At 41.4% G+C, this 20019-nt stretch overlaps 1 protein-coding gene across 2 annotated transcripts in view; it reads right to left on the bottom strand.

The window, feature by feature from the left end:
- Window positions 1-20019, bottom strand: part of LOC117422995 (cytohesin-1) — a 69903-nt gene that overhangs the window by 36689 nt on the left and 13195 nt on the right. Inside the window, exon 1 of one of the 2 annotated variants that reach the window (XM_034038294.3) lies at window positions 19390-19692. The exons of the other annotated variant lie outside the window; for it this stretch is intronic. Within the exon in view, the coding sequence (XP_033894185.1) occupies window positions 19390-19462 (73 nt within the window). The 5' untranslated portion in view covers window positions 19463-19692. Of the gene's footprint in view, window positions 1-19389; window positions 19693-20019 lie in introns of those variants that run through there. 2 annotated transcript variants of the gene reach the window in all.

Genomic DNA, 20019 nt, shown 5'->3' on the forward strand with positions numbered 1-20019 from the left:
CTCACCTCCATATAAGGGGTCTATCATAAAATATTGGCACTCCCACTGAGTGACCACAGTTAAACAACAGACTTGTGGGATTTGTGGTTGGTGACCTGCTACTGAAAGTTGGGAAACAGCCCCTATAAAACTGCATTGTAAATGAAGAGAAATTAGACTGCAGGTCACAGCAATAAAAACTGCAGTGAGAATGTTATTACTGTGGTCTCAACTCAAACTGCCCTTACAATTGCAGTTACTGTGGGGCCAAACTGCTGCTACTCTACAGCTATGCCCAAAGGCTTTATATAGAATGAACTCATTTTGCTTCACAAAGTCGAATGAAACCTGAATAATGTTGCGTTAACATATTGAATTGCATACAGCTTTGTAGTTTTCCATATACTTAACAACAACCTGACAAAAATTGAACAGTTTGACATTTCGAAATCTAACATTAAATACTGTACTACTATTAAAGCTAGAGGTGATCCCCCTTTTATTGCACCGAGAATCTTTTGTTTTTTACTTTTTTTGGGGGGGGGGGCACGTGATGTGATTGCAGTCAGACCCCCGGAGTGATTTTTTTTTTTCTGGCTTTATAATTTTTCAGCATATCCCATTTGCATCACATAATGACCTGCAGATTAGAGTTTACTGATGGGGACTGAGAGTACTGGGGTGATTATAAGGTTTTATGTGTATAAATCCGCATACATGCTGAACAACGTTTTCACTTCCTCCCCCGCCTGCTCCGACATGTTCCCTGAGATTTGTTTGCAGGATGTTTCTTCAATGGAATAATGCTTTCTGAACATGGTGGTATTGGACCCCTATTCCCTGAACCACACAGAGGGTGGGTGTGCCGTTATCTTTTACTTATAGCTAAAATCTCCATGTCAACACGAGAAAAACACACCAGGTGCAGAACTGTTTACAAAACTACCAGAATGAATCAATTAGGGTCATTTACGTGCTTCGGTGAACATCAGCATTGTTGTTTTTTTGTGTCGTTAGGAACATCAAAATACTGTACGTTGCAATTTGTTAACTGGAGAAAAAAAATCTTAGCTAAAACACCAGTGCATGTTTTAAACCAATCCCTGGTGAAATAAATGAATCACGTTATAATCCAAGACTGATATCTGTGGTTTTTGCTTTAATCTGAATCACACCAGCACACACGCATCTGCTGATTGTAATAGTCTTGATTTCACTTTATTGGGATTAAGTATGCTTTGCACAAGTATGCTTTGCACAGGAATTGTAATTTTGAATTATATGTATGCACTTTCTCTGATATTATCAATAATATTGTTTTGAAGTACAAATATATTTTTTCAATCATCAATTCCTGCCAGGGGACAACAATCCTAATGGTAAAACACATCTTTTGTTGAATTCACACACTCTCAATGTAGTAACAAACACAGGCTGCAAGCTTGATCAACAAACTTCATTCTAAGCATGACCTCCTTGACGTTAGACACCCACTCATTTACCACAGCAGTTGGAATGGAAACGATTTCTCAGATCCGTTTGTTCACTTTGCTGTGATTTGCACTGTGCTCATGGTATTATTACAATGCTCCAGCACTGTGCTAGTGTACATCAGCACTCGACTTTTGTGGGTGTTTGCATCCCCAAGGTCTCCACTTCCACTTTAAAAACATTTCCCTGTTAGCATTCAGTAAGTGCATTCCCTCATCAGAAACATCATGACCTGAGTACCGTGCAAAGACTGGCTTTCCCTCGAGATGAACTCATGGAGCTGACACAACCCTAACGACAGTCAACAATGAGGCAACATTCAGGGGTGAGAGATCTTACAATAGACCCCTGCAGACAGTTTGCTACCTAGAGGCATTTTAAGGGTGTTTTATTAGGATCGTAGATATCCGGGCCAGAGCCTGAAAATGACCACTGAAGGTAATTATTGTTCATTCTCCCATATAAAATACACTACCTCGTTTTCTATATTCTTTACAGTATATGAGGGAATGCAGATTTACCTGCAGTGGATAGTTTTCTAGCCAGGCCTACTATACAACATGTACTGAACCTTTATTATGCCTCCAGGCAGAACAATGCCTATCTTCACTTTTTTTCCCAAACTATAGTTTAGATTTGCTGCATGTACTAGTGTCACATAAGATATTTTTAGAATTGGTGCAGATGCTGCCATTGGTCGAGAACGTCTATGGATTGAGCCAGTTTCTAAGTCTAATAGCTGTAATCAATAGACTCAGTAGTCTGCTTTATGTATCACTGGAATTCTTCAGGATTTTTAAGGGGTGAAGCATTGCAGTAGTTACTGGTGTTCAACAAGACAAATGCATTGATTGTGATAGTCTTGCATTCACTTCCCCAAGATTAAGCATGCTTTGCACAGTAGATCACTATGTATGGGACCCTCAATAAATTACGTAGAGGAATGCCCTTAACATGGTATCCACCCAGGGCCACCCGGGGCCATGTGACTCACTGTGTGGTCCTGGTTCAGTTCAACAGTCTCTCACAGTTTCCTCTGAAGGAGAACTGATCTTTCTTCAGGAATGGCAAGCATCGAAACCAGTTCTGTTTTTCTGTTACTGTTTTGTTTAATTGCACGTATCACATATCTGCATGGAACGTTTCACAAACCTTTTAGTAATTAGACACAGGCTTGTAAGGCTGTACTGTACTGTAGTGCCACTGCCCCGAGACACAAATGTACAAACAAAATGACGCACACACACACTCACACAGACCCACACACAAACAAACAAGGTCCGCTTCCTTCTGCTGTAGCCTTCCAGTCATAAAGCAGAGTTTGATGAAAGGTGGAAAATTACACATTGTTAATCTATACTAGAGCCAGTACACGGTTCCCCTTTTAAATAGTGACTGCGGTATACCATGGTAAAAGCACAGCAAAGTGTAATAAAACACAGTGAAGACATGGCAAACCACGACAGGCACTGTAAATTACATACTGTATACAACCAAGGGGAAAAGCATGGGAATCATTGCATACATTTACCATGATCAACTTTTAAATCAGGGGTGTCCAATCCCAGTCCTGGAGGGCCATTCCACTCCAGATTTAACAGGTAAAATGAGATAATTAACTACTTCAGGGTCTGGATGCATGTTTAATTGGTTGAATAAAACCATTTAGAACAGGGTTGGAACAAAGACCAGGGGTGGAACAAAATGGTCAACTTTCGCCACCCCTGCTTTAAGGATCACCACAGTGTCTCTGTCTATGTAAAACTACATTAAAAAAAGGAAATCAAAATAAACTCCAATTCAGTACCCTGACCGTATATAAAAACTCTTAGCAATTCCTATAGCATACAGTACTTCCAAATAAATAAAAATTAATCTTAATAGTAATTTAACAGAAAATGAAGTAGAAAAGAATTCTTACATACAGTACACATTATTTTCTTATTAGTCTTGCAAAGTAGCACTTTTTTGTAAAAGTTTTTAAAGTTTCATGAAAGTTTGGCTGTGAGTGTGAGTCACAGATGTAAAGATTACGGAGCAGTATTTCAGGATCAGTGAATAATCTTCACTCTCTCCCCCACACATACTAATACACACTTACGCCTCAGCTTACACACATACTCATACCCATGTGGATCATAGCAACATGGAAGGATATGTGAAGGAAGAATGAGCCAAGATCCAGAGAGACTCTATCAGTAATCAAAGGATTTCACAGTCATCCGCCTTCTCTAGTGACGGGCATTATGCTAAGAATTCACTAGCGAAAGAGAATGCAGCTTCTCAATTAATCGCTGAGTCACTCAGTAATTTAGGATCCTTTATGTTACATCTCCGCAGACAGACGCACTTTAACAATAGGCGTGGGCCACAGTAGATTGCTCTAGCCATAATTACAGACCGAGACATCACTGACGATTCTGCGGCTTCAAATGGAAGTGCACCTTAAATGCACTTTGGCCGTTTTGCAATTCAGAGTATTTTAATGCAGGGGCAAACAGCTAGGTTCATTTTGTTGCAACATGACAGGTTCTGCTTAATGACGTGCTCACCAGTGCCATCTAGATGGTTCTCGAAGGTGCTTCAGCTACAGCTGCAAACTGATACCATTTCTTAGGTTCAATGGTGATAAGCACAGCCATAGCCCACACCTGTTCCTTAATCTTTACCCACTTTTGACACGGTTGTCTGTCCAGAGCAAATAACAATATAAAATGCTTTTACACTGTAAAATATACACGTTGGGCAGCTGGCTCTATGACCTAATATTTTCTGCATGTGTTACAAATGGCTTCATTTCACATGTGATAATGTGCATATTTTGATTCTCTGGCATACATTTTGAATCCAGTTTCAATGCTAAATTGAATCTTCATTTCAGATTTGCAGAAATCGGTATTGGGGTGACCTCATTCTCTATTGGTGGTTATAGTGCAGTTTAACAGCAGTTCAATTACATCAAACAGACTCATCCAGACCCTTGCAGGCTCTCCTTTCAAACTGAACAGAGAGAGCGACAGCATGCTGTGATTAACTGCACATCTGTAACACCAGTTCAGCACAATAAACCTAGGATGAGAATGCAGACCACCCTAAAGCTGCATTTCCACAGACACAGGGATTAGAGGAGACACAGCAATGATGTCAAATCTGCTTCGGTGTGGAGATACAGTGTGTTGTTTAATATTTAACAGTTCTGAATCACTCTGTACTGGGGGTGGAGGGGCTTAGGCAAACCCTCTTTGTATCCAATAGAGATGTGCCAAATTAGCTGTGTGATTAGGGCTTTGCTTTGGTAACCATGGAAACCTGACAGACAACTGGCACAGGAAGCACCTCTAAAGCTGAGGGAACACGAAGCCGCTTTGTGATTTGGAACTTGGTTTCAGGAGACTGGGTTTCATGGCATGGCATGAAACCTAGGGGAGACTTGGGGTTTGATACAGCACATTTGCCTCAAACTAGGTCTCCCGGTGGTTTCCTGGAACCATGTTTCAGCCGCTGTTCCTGAAAAAGTGGCTTTGTGTTCCCTCAGCTTAAGGGTTAAGGAGCATTGAATCGCCTGGTCGATTTCATCACTCTGTGTTTACATTGCTCTTTACACAATTAACAGATAATTGGTAACAGAGAGCATGTCAAGGGTTAGAAAGGCTCATGCACTGCCCAAATGTTATCAAAGTATCAGCTAACTTGGGAAAATGTGGCTTCGACTTTCACAAATTCTGCTTCATCATACATGCCAGGGACATATTAATCATATCATCATATTCCACATGTAAAGTGTGTATACTGAGATGTTTTCCCCCAAATTTTTAGTGCAGTTTCAATTAATTTTTTTTTTTTTTTTACCGATTTCATCCCTATTTTAATATATGTAAAATAAACTCCCGGAAACACCCGAAAATATAAAAACCGAAAACGCTTAACACTACTTATAATAAAACCAATGAAGTCTGTAATCGAGATTGCCCTCTAGAGTTCAATCTGGGTATTTCAAGTACAGCTGGAATACTGTGTCAGAACAGCAAGACAAAAAAAATAAATAAAGTCCTACATGTTTCTGATCACAATGTTTAACGAGAACCTCAGCATGCCTGAAATGTCTCTAGAGCAATGACAGTTTCATGGCCAGATATCAAATAGTATTTAATACATCAAAACAGACTTCTTTAAATGGCATGGCGCACACCCTGTTGGAAACAGATCTGGGGGATGTGAAAAACACACAGCAGAATTTCACAAACTGCAACCCATTAACACCACAGTGCTAGTGAGGCAAGCTCTGTTGCTGATCTGAAACAACCAACTTCTCCCACTTCTGCTCTTGTGACGTTTGTTTCTCTTGGAAATGTCGTTAAAAATGATTCAGAGCGAATACGCTGGCTGGTTAACCCCTTCCTGTCTAGAACCCTACATGCCGTTTGTATCTGCTGAAACACATCTGCAGCAGTGATATTAATAATTACTGGACCAACCTGATCTTTTGTTTCTATGCTGAAAGCACAGCAAAGTGTTACAGCTCAAAATGAATGCATGATAAAGAACAGATCTAGAATCTATGGTAAATGCCTATACAGAAGAGGAAAAGCATGTCGAAACCGTAAAATTACTATTAAAAGATGGGAGGTATTATAATTTTCAATAATTTCTATTTAACAAAACCTGGCACACTGCAGCAGCGTACATAAAATCCATTGCTGTATTTAAACATGTCCCAATCCCTTACCGGGGAATGCTAAAGCATGACAGAAGGATGGAATACTAATCCGATCAGGCTGAGCCCTGGAAAGGGGGCAGTGCATCTCCTGTATGACACCCACGTCATCTCGGTAATGCATTTCAAATCCTATAAAATTCACTTTTCTGTAATCCTTCACTAGTTAAGCAATAAGACTTAAAGTCAAAAGTAGACTGGCAGGGATTACACTGCAGGTCACTCCAAGCCTGCCTCTTATCAGCTGAAGAAACGTCCTGAAATAAAGCCTGTGTATAAACCGTGATGGACAGTGTTTGAACTGCTCTGTGAATCGGTCCGAGGTGCTGGGGTGAAACCCCTGGGTGTTGCGTGACTGAAGTATGAATAAAGATCACAGCTCTCTCAAGAGCACCTGGTGAGTGAGTCTCAACCAAAACCAACCGCTGTGGTTTCCCTGACATCAGAGCCTCTGCAGCAGGTGTGCTGCACTCTGAATCTGCAAGACCTTCATGTCACGCAATGTCACCAGTGAGCCTAAATCAACATTAACAACAAGATGACTTCTCTATCAAATTATTCTTAGTGGGTTTGGCGCCAAGTCCATACATCATCTGTTTTTTTAATGAAAAGCCACTTCATTAAAATACACTGCTTCTTCTTCACCAGATACCATTTCATAATCAGGAAACTATTTTGGCTGTGATTTCATTTTTTAATGTGGCTCTGCAGCAGCTTTAAAGACTTCCTACATGACAAAACGACAACATCTGTGATAAGGATACCTGTTGCAAGGTAACTGCAATTAACTAACACAACTGCCGTAATCAAACCTACATCCTTGTGAGAATCAAGGAGACCAGCGCCCGGTTATCAAACGATAGACGGACTGTCCTTTTTAAAAGCGCATTGCAGTCTGTCCTGGTAGAAGAATAGGAAAGTGTAGTAGAGCATAGCAAAAGCACGCTGAATGCAGGGCACAGAACGAGCATGCAAGGCGAATTGTAGAAAAGCAAGGTGAAAAATGCAGTTAACCAGGATAAACACTTTAAATGCACAGTACAGGGTAGGAAATGGGCAACCTGCAAAACTCCTGTGCAAATTGACCAAGGGAAACTTTTTAAAAGAGGTGCCCTGGTCATGTGCGACCTGCGTCAATCTCGTAAGTGCCCCCACCAACTCTGTCCCAAAATTGTTAAATTAATTAAGATCTGCTTCAACAGACTGTTAATAACCAAAGGACTTGCAAACGCTTACTAATTAACTTCATTACTTTGTTGTATCAGTGTGGTATTAAGCCTATCGCTAACGTCAATAATTTAAGCTTTCATTAAAATGGTTTATTCATAACAATCCCTGATGTCCGATGTAAGAAATGATCTTGACCCCTATTTTATTATATATATATATATATATATATATATATATATATATATATATATATATATATATGAAGCATTTTAAAATATGTGTTTTCCTTGGTTAAAACATTAAACTATTTTCATGGTAATACAGCCCAACACCATGTCATTGTTACACTGATCATAAAACAATCATGGTCAACACAGTTGCAATAATTAAACCAGAATCCGTGTCTACGCCGCACAGAAAATACAGCACAGGATGTACAAAGTGAGATATCTATAATAGATAGAGTTTTGCTTTTAGTCATGTCATGTTATTAGTAATTCATAGTAAGAATATAGTGAGATTCTAAGAACTTGGTTTCATATTGATGAGAAAAATGGGTAGAAATGTGTTTAGAGGTTTGCAATACATTAGGGGTGCGTGATAATACTAACATACCGATATATTACGATATTCTTCAGACAATACAATACCGGTATTCAGGGAAACGTCTACTGGAAAGTGTCAGCTATTAACTCGCGAGATAATCACTTCCCGAGAGAACTCGTAATGCAAGCAGTGCTAGCACAAAAGAAAATATGGCAGAAGCACAAGGAGATTTTGAGCTGCTTAAATTCTGCAAAGCAAAGTCGCATGTGTGGAATCATTTCCTAATTAAAAAAGAAATCTAAAAAGGACGGCTGGTTAGCATCAAGCATTGCGGTATGCTGTTTATGCAAGGCTGAAGTCAAATATGCTGGCGTTGCCACCAAACTTACATACACTTTTGAAAAACATGTTTAATATAAAATGAAAATAAATATATTATTTATAATACAGATTTTAAAATTACATTTGAAATCAATGTTTTTAGAGAATTTTAAATAGCTTTCAAACCAGCACTGTTTTTCTATTTTGCATATACACATACTTCAGAGGATCCAACAAAAACAAGTTACTGGGCATTTCATATGAGAGTTTAATTTGTCAGATTACATTCTAATACTTTGGTAGCGAAAAAACAACATCAGCATCATTCGGTGTTGAACTCCAATATGAATCGCAATATGTCTCCATTATCACTCTCCGCCCTGCTGGACACAGATCCTCTTTGAATCCGTTTACCTTTGGGGGCTGTGTGTGTTTTCTGCACTCGAGGGATCGATTAAACTTCTAACCTTCCCCGCAGTGACGCAAAAGGGAAGAAAGGCAACATTTAAAGTTGTGTAAAGGGAGGTGGGTAGGCGGGTGGGCTGCCTTTGATTAAACATTTACCACTAACCACAGTGCAGCCCTGATTCACTTCCAAGAGACACAAACTCGTAGACTTCGGAGAGGCAAACGGGTGAATTAGGGTTTTTGTGTCCCTCTCTTTGGAAACAGGGGCAGTGTTATGGACGTGGGAAACATTTGTAAGGGTTAGCATCTCTTTGGAAACAGAGGCAGTGATCTGTCGTGGGAAACATTCGTAAGGGTTAGCATGCTATCTCTCACTTCTAGGCTACTCTAAAGACAAGCATGATGCAGCACCTCGTCTGCACAGTACAGTAACAAATCCCTGACAAACATCATTTAAAAATCCAGGCAGAGGGCTGTTTCAGTAATCACATAATCAGAGTACCTACACTGACAATGTTCCCTTCAATCCATTTTCACTTAACAAAATGAAAAAAAAAACACTTTCCTGTACTGCGTGATGTCTAACAAGAGTTGAGGGAGGGAGATTCTTTGAGCCAATTAAATACCCGCCCACTCCTGACCCTCTTAGTACCAGGCAGATTCCTATCTCCTCAGCATGATTAAAAAATAACGTCCCTCTGATTCACTTTCCATGTGCTTCGGAAGCTTCGAGTCACACTCCCTCGCAACCCCGTTGCAGGAGAAGGCTGTAGCTGCTGGGATGGAAGCATCTGCCTGCCTCTGTGTGGGGTCACTGTCAGAAGGCTGACTGGGCAGGCTTTCTGCTGAGCTATTGCAAGGCTTCAGCAGTGCTCTAATTGATCGCCTCTCTGAACTTGTATTGATGGATTGTAACGCACTGTAGTGGTTATCAGAGGTGAAACTAGAAGGACACCAAATCAAGCAGCCAAACCCCTCAGCAAGTGCCTTCTCACAGCTGATATGAATGATATGGATGTCCAAGGGTAAATAGTGCTGGCTACAGACAGGCACAGCTCTGCAAGCCAGCGCACCTCAATCACTCAGCCCTGACCTGACCCAAGCAGAAACTGATGCTTGTGCTGAACTGGGGGGTTTTGTAATGTGGACCAATGCTGAGACCACCAAACTCACTACACTTGAAATACGTGAAAGGCAGTGAGTTAACAGGCAGCATCACCCAGCTCCCACACACTCGCTCCTCTTGAGAGAGCCCTGGGAACCTGCAACACACCTGCATAGCTAGTCATCTGAATGCCCTACACACCCCTCCCAATAGCACAGCCACAGTGCAGTTTAACTGCACACACTCCACTGTCGTTTGCGTTCGTTTGCAGCAATTTCACCTGCAGTTTTCTCTTGGTTTTTTCCTTGAACTCTGATCAGAGTAGAGATGGAAAATACGGACAGCTTGGTCTACAGCAAGCCTCTGATTTCCTGAAATCTCACGACAGATTGAGGAGAGTGTGGAATTCCATTCCTCAGCTACTTATCTTGGAAACCCTTTAATCTGCTTTTCTTCTGGGTTGCTGCTTGCTTGTACCAGGCTGACATAACAACCTGGGCTGTGCATTAATACCCACCTCTACACTGCTCTACAACGCAATCTGCATCTTAAAGGAAACCCCAACTGTTAATGTTACAAAACAAGCAACAGCTCGCTCAGTGAGTTACATTAAGACTCCAAAGTATGCCGTTCGTTAGTAGTTTTGTACCGTTAACCTTGATGCAATTTGGCATACAAACCTTGACCCATCCGGCCCTATAGCTTTAACATTACTTTTCCACACTGCAGTTTAACTCCTGTGTCAGCCCCATTATAACTGTACTCTGGTAATGTTTAGTCGAAGCTGCACTTCCTTCATTCTTTAAACTGGGCTGGCTCTAATATATTACTGTGACTTCACTGTCAATAGGTTCAAATCGGGAATGTAAAGAATTGGTGTTCTTTATATTGAGGTGGCCTTAAAGCAATGCCTTGCCGTATTTGAGAAGAGCTCTCTGCCCACCCTGTCTCTCTGGGAGCAGCGGCCGGGTGAGGCAGCGTTATTCAATTTGCGAGGCGACAGCTTTGTCTTCTGGCCAAGGGCTCAGAGATGCAAGAAGTCAGAGACAAATGGATGCTCTTTTCTTTGCAAATGCCAGTAATTGAGATCTGAAAACGTGCTCGCAGGGCACAGCAACGCAGCCTCAGGACTGCTTAATCATGCAGCTAAATGGCTTGTCCTTCAGAAACAACAGCAACAGAGCAGGCGAGGGAAAGAAACCCATTCCTATTCTCCAAACGCCAGGACCTACACAGATAAACCCAACAGAAAACAGGAACTGTACTGCAGGCAGTGGACCGCTAACTTTGACTTCAGTACCACTGAGATGATTAGAATTAGAATTTAAAAATAGCTGCTCTGCGCTCACAGCATTTTTATTCAATCGTTATTATTGCAGTATTTATGTTAACTGCAGCAGCTCTCCATCATCAGTTAAATCTTCATATTCCTAAATCAGACTCAAGAGATTTGTTTTCCTATTGCAGTGAACTCTTACAAACAGGTAGGACAGCAGCTTCATTTCTGCACTGCGAGTAAAGCGCTGTGGGTTAAACCTCCCTTTCCCCTCAGCGGAGCTTCAGTTAATGGGCAGCACATTCAGTCAAACGCTATAAGTCAGGCGTCAGGCTGCTTGTTAACAATCAATGACTAGTCCCCAGCGCGAACTTCCCAGCCTTACAACAGCCATAATGAGTGGAGCATGAAGTCATGACACCTTCACAAGATATCTAAGACATACCCATAAAAACGAAGCTTGAAATAGCAACAGTAATGTGTCCACTGTCTTGTCTCAGCACTTTTCTGCACAGAACTGCAAGACTTGTTCATTTTCTCAAAAGTGCTACTTAACCAGCCTGCAGTGGGTGCTCAGGCTGATAAGAATCTCCCATTGAGATTCCAAGTATATCCTGATGGCCCAGTATCACATCTAGGGCTATACTTTCAAAGCATTCAGTCCATTCTTTAATAAACTCACACACCACCCCGACACAGCTAGGAGCTACTTCACAGGGTTACAAAGCTACCCTTGTTTGGATACACTATTTAAAAAGCTGTGGATCTTACTGTATTTTCATTGTCTTTGTTGGTGCTAATTTTGTTAGTCAGGCTTTTCCCCTGTCCTTACACCATGCATTTGCCATGATGTCTACCATACTTATCTATACCTATCTATATTTACCATGCTTTATTTTACTGTGCTTTACTACACTTTCCTAGGTTTTTACCACCGTATATACTGCAGTCGACCTGCAAGAGACCACGCTAAGAAAAAAAGAAACCAGAACACGCCGTGCACACCACTATCGAATCGAAACAGTTAGAATAACTAGCAAATAGAAATGGTTAAAAATTGAAAAACGTAGGTTTCTACACTAAGAAAAGAAGGATGCAGTAATTACGTTACCGTACATCGATTCTCTGAGATTTGAGTCACGCAATTTCATTTATTTGTTACTCTTTTTCTGCCTCCCTCCCTGCAGCCTGTAAGAAAAGTTTGCACAGATGTTTGTCACCTGCTTTGCGACACACTCAAAAATAGCACTTGCAGCAGTGTTGGGGAGGCAGGTTGTGTGTGGGTTATAATGAGATTTGCTGCAGAGGAGGCGAATTGAATGGAATATGAAGCAGGCAGAACCGTACTTGAGAAACACTGAACAATAACCTTGTAGCAAAGGCACAATGAGCACAGAGGATGCTGGAAATCATAGAACAAAATTGCAGAGCACTACAGTAGCCCACTCTCTTCTTATGACTATAAATAAACCGATGTATGCAAAGTTAGTGAATAGACATGGTTAGTTACCAATATATATATAGATTTGATGCTGAAAGACAGGCCATAATTATTCATCACTATGTCATGCATAATACACAATGCAAGGTAGTTGATGATGGATCACGTCTGTGACCAAACTTTGCAGACAATTTTGAACAATACCATTGGGATAACCTCATAATACTTAATAGCGGTATATTACTCTATAAAAACCTAAGCAGAATTGTTAGCAGACCACAGCACTGGCAGCAATGACAACACAGTACATCTATGGAACGGTAGTGCAATGTATTACCATTGTGATGCCGTTGTTTTGTCTTATAATGTTACCACTATGGTGCAATTCCATCAATGGCTCATACCCTCGTTGCTGCCCCCCTGTGCTTCCTTGACCATTGGCCCTAAATTCCCAGTGCAGTATTCCAATGCTGTACCAAATCTACTGTGCTGCCATTGCTTCCTGATAAAGCTATGGTGCTCTAGCACTTGATCTAATAATTCATTTTTTTTTTTTTTTAGTAATCAGCAATTATTTTATTATTTTCTCCCAATTTGGCATATCCAATTAATTTTAGGGTCAGCTCACCGCTACCACCCCCACGCTGACTCAGGAGTGCTGAAGACAAACACACGCTGTCATCCGAAGCGTGTGCCGTCAGCCGACCACTTTTTTTCACACTGCAGACTCACCATGCAGCCACCTCACAGCTACAGCATCGGAGGACAACGCAGCTCTGGGCAGCTTACAGGCAAGCCTGCAGGCGTCCGGCCAGACTACAGAGGTCGCTGGTGCGCGGTGAGCCCGAGGACACCCTGGCCTTTACCAGATGCGCCACTCAGGAGCCCCTTGAGCTAATAATTCTGCTCATTTGACAGGGCACTGTCAAATTTTTATTACATACATCATGAGCACTCCCAAATAATAAACAGAGAGTGCTTTCAATAAACCAGGCTGCTGTTAAGTAGATTGCAACAAAAGTTAAACAATGCAAGAATATATATATAGACACCAAGGTGGCGGTGTGGTGGGGGTAGTTAACACAGAGGTCCATTCAATGCAGGATGAGTGTACAGCAGTCTTATATCACGAGGCAGTACAAGAACATACAGCCTTATAGGGAAGATGGGCTAGAGCTAATATTAGCTGAATAAGGAAAAGAGGTGTGGAATGTGTTTGAGTGCAGACCCATGCTGCTGCTAGCCATCTGAACACTTCTCCCGGCCACTCTTAGTACTTGGCTCAGTGTTTGTACAGGCAGGTAATGTATAAGTTCCTGCCCTGGTAATTTGTTTCCTTGGCAAATTCTGATTAAACGCTATTTAAAAACAACCAACTGGAACTCTTCAGGAACACTACAAGAAAAGGCACAATTTCTGACCTGAATGCTACCTAATATTCAGGCAGACTGTGTGTGCGATGAGTGTTTTTAAACCCTATCTTCAATTACTCCTGTTTTTGTGAAAGGAGCAAAAAAAAAAAAAAAATTTTTGTTATTATTACAAAACTTGTTAATGATTTTGTGACACAGGATCCCCACACTGAGGACTAAGTTGAGGGCTCCATAGGAGAGAAATGCCAGTCCATTAACCTGTGACTGTTCCACAGGGCTTCATCGTGGGTTCAGACTCATGGCAGTGTTGCCTCTAGTGATGTAGGGAGCCGGTGCAGGCGTGGGGTTCTTGCTCATTTAGAAATGATTCGCCTGCAGGACGGCCCAGCTGCGGCACATCATCTGTTGTTTGTTTTATTTGCCGGTCAGGATCCTGCTGCTTCTGTAACTTCTTAAACATGACTTGAACTTGACAGAGACGGTGCACAGTCTGTTCCAACTTACTAGGAAAGGCTGGGCTCGACTGGTAAATCCTCATGTGCTTGCTTATTTTGTTCCGGCTTTTGATAACAGCATTTCAGATATTTCATTTACTGTAAAACGAAAAGAAAAAATGCCATTCCCCCGGCTCCATGCTTTGAAATGGACAGGCAGGGTTACTGTAAGGCTTACTTACTGCTGTTTTTTTTTTTTTTGTGGTACTCTTATGCTAGAGACACTAGCAATGCCTCGCCACTGGCTGTGACAGTAAGTGGATGGGGTGAAGGGCAGTGCTGAAAAGCTGTAGTCTAGCAAGGCAATGTACCGGCACAGGGATAATTGACTTGCAGCACGCCCACAACAAGAGAGGTACAGCCAGCCCAGTGTTTCCAGTCTGGCGAGGGGGAGGGGGGTAGAGCATGTACAAATTAAAAAGTGTAATTTTAATGTGACGTCCATTCCATCCGATGCAAAGACATTTCAGAATGTTGTATGGTATCAATAACAGAGTCTGCTTTATGTTAAATGTTTGTACAGTGCATCTCCAAATATCTGGTCTTTTAATTAAAAAAACTATACAGAACCTGTATATCCTGTATATCCTCCAATGGAATTATGAGCAGGCAGAGTCGATGAAGAGAAGCTCTTTTGAAGACAAAATTCATTTTTGAGGGAAGAGTAGAGACTTTAACAAGAGCTACTGTTTTCCTCCAGTGAGATAATTTCCTTGCAACTTCCACCGCTAATTCAATTGAACCTGCTCATGTTTTTGTTGCGCTATTCCTCTGGGTCTGCAGCAGTATCATTCATTTCTTTAAATTAAATCTGCCTTTGCTCTTGTGCTTCATATGCAGTTATCCAGCTTTAAAAGATCAATTTAGCTCAAAGTGAAAAATCTTCTAGTTGTCTTTAACATGTCTTAACACATTCTTTATTTGTATATCTTTTAACCTTTATCAAAACTAGAAACATTATCACTGGAAAAATGTTCTTGTGCCGAAGATCTCTTTGATTATTTTACTCTGTAGGTATAACTGTAATCATACGGTGTGACCCACAGAACAGGAAATGGTTAGGTAGCGCTGGTTTTAAGAAATCTACACACCCTAAAAAAGATCTTCTGCACAAAAGAAGCGTGCATGTGTATGATACCGTTGCTTAAGCTAATAATACAAGGTAAGAAAATAGATTTGAAAGTACATCAGTCTTCTGAGATCTACCTAATTACTTATTTCGACCTGCGGCAATGTTAAATAGTCTTCTGTTACCAAGAAAAAAACTAAATTACAGGAACGGCTGAGAAACATTACGCTATTATTTGTAAATACTGCAAAGAATCAAGCCGGTTTTCAAAAGAGCAAAAAATAACTAAAATGTAATTCTGAAATTCACTGACAATCTACAGCTAAAGGTCATTCCGTGCAATAACTGAAGCTTGCAGTCTATTAGAAAAAGGATGCTTTGCTCTTTATTTGAATTTAAGTGGGCATTACTGATGAATAACATTTTAACCATGTGTTAGTGACAGTGTAGCTTTATAACAGGTGTTACAAGAAAGAAAGAAAGAAAGAAAGAAAGAAAGAAAGAAAGAAAGAAAGAAAGAAAGACACCGATCAAAAGACAGATAAGGCTGGGCGGAACAGCAGATCATCAGTAGAAATGAAGATGAGAATCCATGCTGAGAGACAGATTGTGAAAGGGCATCCTGCTAACCTCGAGATCCAGTATGCTGAGCATCAATAGGTAGACGTGAAGGCAGATCTATGAACCAGAAGAAGACAGGGATGTGCACGTGGACAGTCAGATTGCAGATGACGGGAAGCATGAATTAAAGACGCTCCTTAACCCTCTTGCACGCCCGATTCAAATCCAAATTGACTTGTTCATTTCAATATCACACGCAATCACACTTAGCAGCCTAGCTCGAAGTGTGACAGACACTTGAATAATAAACTAGCAGGCCCTGAATTCAGTCTACAGCTTTGTCACTGTTTCTCCATCTTCTGCACATTCAACACTGTGCTAGAGATGTTTGATGTTCACAACCGAGGTACACAAAAGGCTCTATTAATTGCAATACAAAAACATCGAAAGCCAGGAAGTCTATTAACCAGATTGGGAATTTACAGGGGAATTACCTGATTCCATTAAAACATACATTTCTTTAATATTTGGGTTCATACTTGGCAGCTCTGTGTTTTTAAGGCAGGCAAATCTAGAGGCTTGCATTAGTTGTCAGTCCTGGGTTACGTTTAGGGTGTGGGTCAATTATCCAGAAAATCACTTAACTGCTTCCTCGCTTCATTAGTCCAGTTACTTGATTTGGTAGTGTCTAACTTCAATCCACCTCCATTGTCAAGTGAGCGATCGCACATCAGGATTAAATGTGCTGCATTCATAGTGATAGATCACGGCTCCATCCTGGCACTTCCTCGCGTTGACTACACGTTCATTATCACACTGATTTTATTTATACCACTCAGAGCTGGAGTAGCGTAAGGAACAAGAAAGGCATGAGTAGAAATCCTTTTAACTGTGCATGCAGGAAGCACATTTCAATCCCAGCCTGGAAATGGGTCTTGTCAAATCCCATAGAAATGTGAATGAAGCCCAGTTCTCGATGGCACGGAGAGGTGATTCTTCAGGTTTTGATTTTTGTTCTAATCAGTTCTAATTGTGAACACTAATTTGAATGTCTCATTGCTTCCAGTGCACAACAGGCTGCTTCTGGGACTTGATAATTAACAATAATTATTCCAACCAAATTAAGTTATAATGCAAGTTTTTTTCTTTTACGGCATTTTGTACTGCTATGCCAGGGCAGTAGTGCAGACACACAGTGTAAATACAGGAGTATGAGATTCATCTTTACGACATTTAGTGTGATGTACTGTTACTGTAGCATGTTTAGTGAAGCATTGTAATGCACGGGCAAGCACGAAGATGCTTAAAATATACATTTTAACAAAACGTTTGACATTAGCAGATTCATTACGGAGCATGTCAAGTCACAGATGAAAATGCTAATACTTTAAGACTACTGCCCTGGATGTTTTTTTTTTCAAAGTATAAAGCCCAAAGTGATCTACAGGGTCAGGCCTCAGGATTAGAGCTGCAGTATTAACAATGATCTGCTTTCTCATGTGCTCTTGTCTATTTAAATAGTCCAGCTAATGTATTTAACCAGGTGGGGGGTTCGAGTGTGCCTGTCTGTGAGAGTGACTGTGTGTCCGACGCTGTGTCTATTTGTGTCTGTTTTTATTGGTGTTGTTCTTTTTTGGACAGACACTGAACTCAGGATGAACTCAAATGCTGAAGCTGCTCATGCATCTACATAAAGGTACTGCTGAGGCACAGCTGCCATACAACCACAGCCACGCTGCTGCTACTACTCTGCTACCAAAGACAGTATCACAGTTAGTTAATGCAGCATCTAGTTAACCCTTTCAATTACAGTTCTGTTACAGGAAATAAAGGGTTACCGGTTACTACAGTACCTTCCCCATACAGAAAGAATCCACCACCACTGTAATGAGTAAAGATGTATCCCTTTCTAACACAAGCAGCCATTTCATGTTCTATTACCATGGGAAACTTGGCATGAAGGATTAAGCGTGTGATAATCTGGCTGTATTTGGAGAGCCCTGCCTGTTTGTCTGTCCATATCTCACACATACATTTTTGCATACATCTAGAGAAGCATTGATTCAATTGCATGCAGGCTTGCTTGGGACATTTTTTAGTGCAAGTTATTGAGAGTATCGGAATTAGAGGGGCTGTATGGAGGCATTCAGTACTTGTTAATTTTACAGCCGTGGTGAGTGATGAATGCCATTGAGATGCTTGTATTTATATCAGGCATTGGTATGGAGTTGATGTCACGTTTCAGTTCGAGTCATGAAGGCCCCCTACTCAAAATCCCCACTGCTCAAACTCTCCAAGCCCCAGCTGTCTCTCTCTCTCTCTCTCTCTCTCTCTCTCTCATAATTAATGAACACAGCGCTCTTTATGTAACTCTCTGCACATCAAAGTTTCCCACTCAGCAGTGAGTGTGTAAGTGCATACTCTCGCACAGCACCTGGAAGTTAATACAGAGATTGCTCCTCCCTCTCAATGGACAGATTGTGAAACGTATTAATTGGGTGCAAGTGCCCGTGCAGGGAGGTTTTGAGGATGAAAAGTAAGAGTAGGGCTGTCAGATCAAGTGCTACAAGTTTTTCTTTTCTATACTGTACTGTATACAGTGCAAGTACATGGTAAGCCCCACTTTTTTGAAACCAAGAAAAAACGTGATTGAAAATTCGGTAATTTTGTGATTGTATAAGAGTTAATAGGTTCTGTCTCTCACTAGATATCACAAATACTGCCACGTCATTTAATGTCTACCCCTTAAGCCACTTACTTACAAGAAATAAACATGATTTTTCTCTATGGTAACACAGTACAGTCCATAAGGTAACAAAATTCCCATTTTGAAGAACATTTGGACATGAGAAAGCCACCTTTATCCCAGTGGATTAATGCATTCCAGAGATCTAAAGGTCTTTGCGTACCTCCACAGTGACCCCTACTGGATCAAGCAGGTACAGCCACCTCTGCTCAGTGGATGGGGATCCTGATATATACTCTATACACACACCACTGTAACTGTGCTAGTATGTTAAAGAGAAGTCCAGTGCTTTAGATCCAGTATATCTGCACATACAGCCTACAACAGGAAAGCGCCACAGAGTTACATTTTCAGTGATTATTTGATTTGATTTGATTTGATTTTGTATTAGCAAAAGCACTGGTTTACACCCCAACTATTCTTGAAAGAGTACTCTGGGGTTTTCAATGCAGACACAAAGTACACTCATTTCAGCTCACTTTGGAACTGAAGGCTGCTAATAGCAGTTACAATCAGACACTCACAAGCTCCAGACTCCCTGAGACTCACCAGTGCCACACTGGAACGCCACGGGATCATCACCAAGTCAGCCACTATGCTGGGACCTCTCCTGAGCGCTCATGAGCAGCTGAGAGCAGACAGCCTCGGAGGTTTCAGTGCAAACAGCAAAATAAATATGAGACAAATAAACCCACCTGGTTTGGCATGGAGGCTCGGACACAGGAAAGCCTGGAAGCTGGAGGCACAGAGGTTACTCACTGTCCCCATGTTGGAAAACCCCACTCCGAAAAAAAAAAAAAAAAGACAGAAGAGAAAAAAGATAGGTCCTTTCTCGAGATTAAAATTGAAGAACTGGGAACTTCCTCAGATAGCCTCCTCTTGCTGGCACCCTGCCCGCCTTCCAGTCCATTTACTTGTCTCGGTCCCTCCTCTGCTGCTGCTGCTGCTGCTGCTCCTCTCCTCTCCTAATCCGGCCCCCTGAATAATTCCACTTCTCTTCTGCTATTCACGCTATCTCTCCTCCTGCCAGACTCACACTAACAACTGACTGCACTGGTAGCAAAGATCCCTCTCTCTCTCTCTCTGCTTCCCTCCCTCTCTGCTCTGCTTCCCCCTCTCTCTCTCTCTCTCTCTCTCTCTCTCTCTCTCCATCTCCATCTCCTGTTGCTTTGCACAGTAATGGTGAGATATTGTTACAGACCTAACAGATTATAAACCAACCACCCCCCCCCCCCTTTCTACACACATACACACACACACACACACACACACACTCACACACTCACACACACACACACACACACTCACACTCCCAATCTCTACCG

Source organism: Acipenser ruthenus, chromosome 17 (genome assembly GCF_902713425.1).
Source record: "Acipenser ruthenus chromosome 17, fAciRut3.2 maternal haplotype, whole genome shotgun sequence".
In the NCBI taxonomy this organism is placed as follows: domain Eukaryota; kingdom Metazoa; phylum Chordata; class Actinopteri; order Acipenseriformes; family Acipenseridae; genus Acipenser; species Acipenser ruthenus.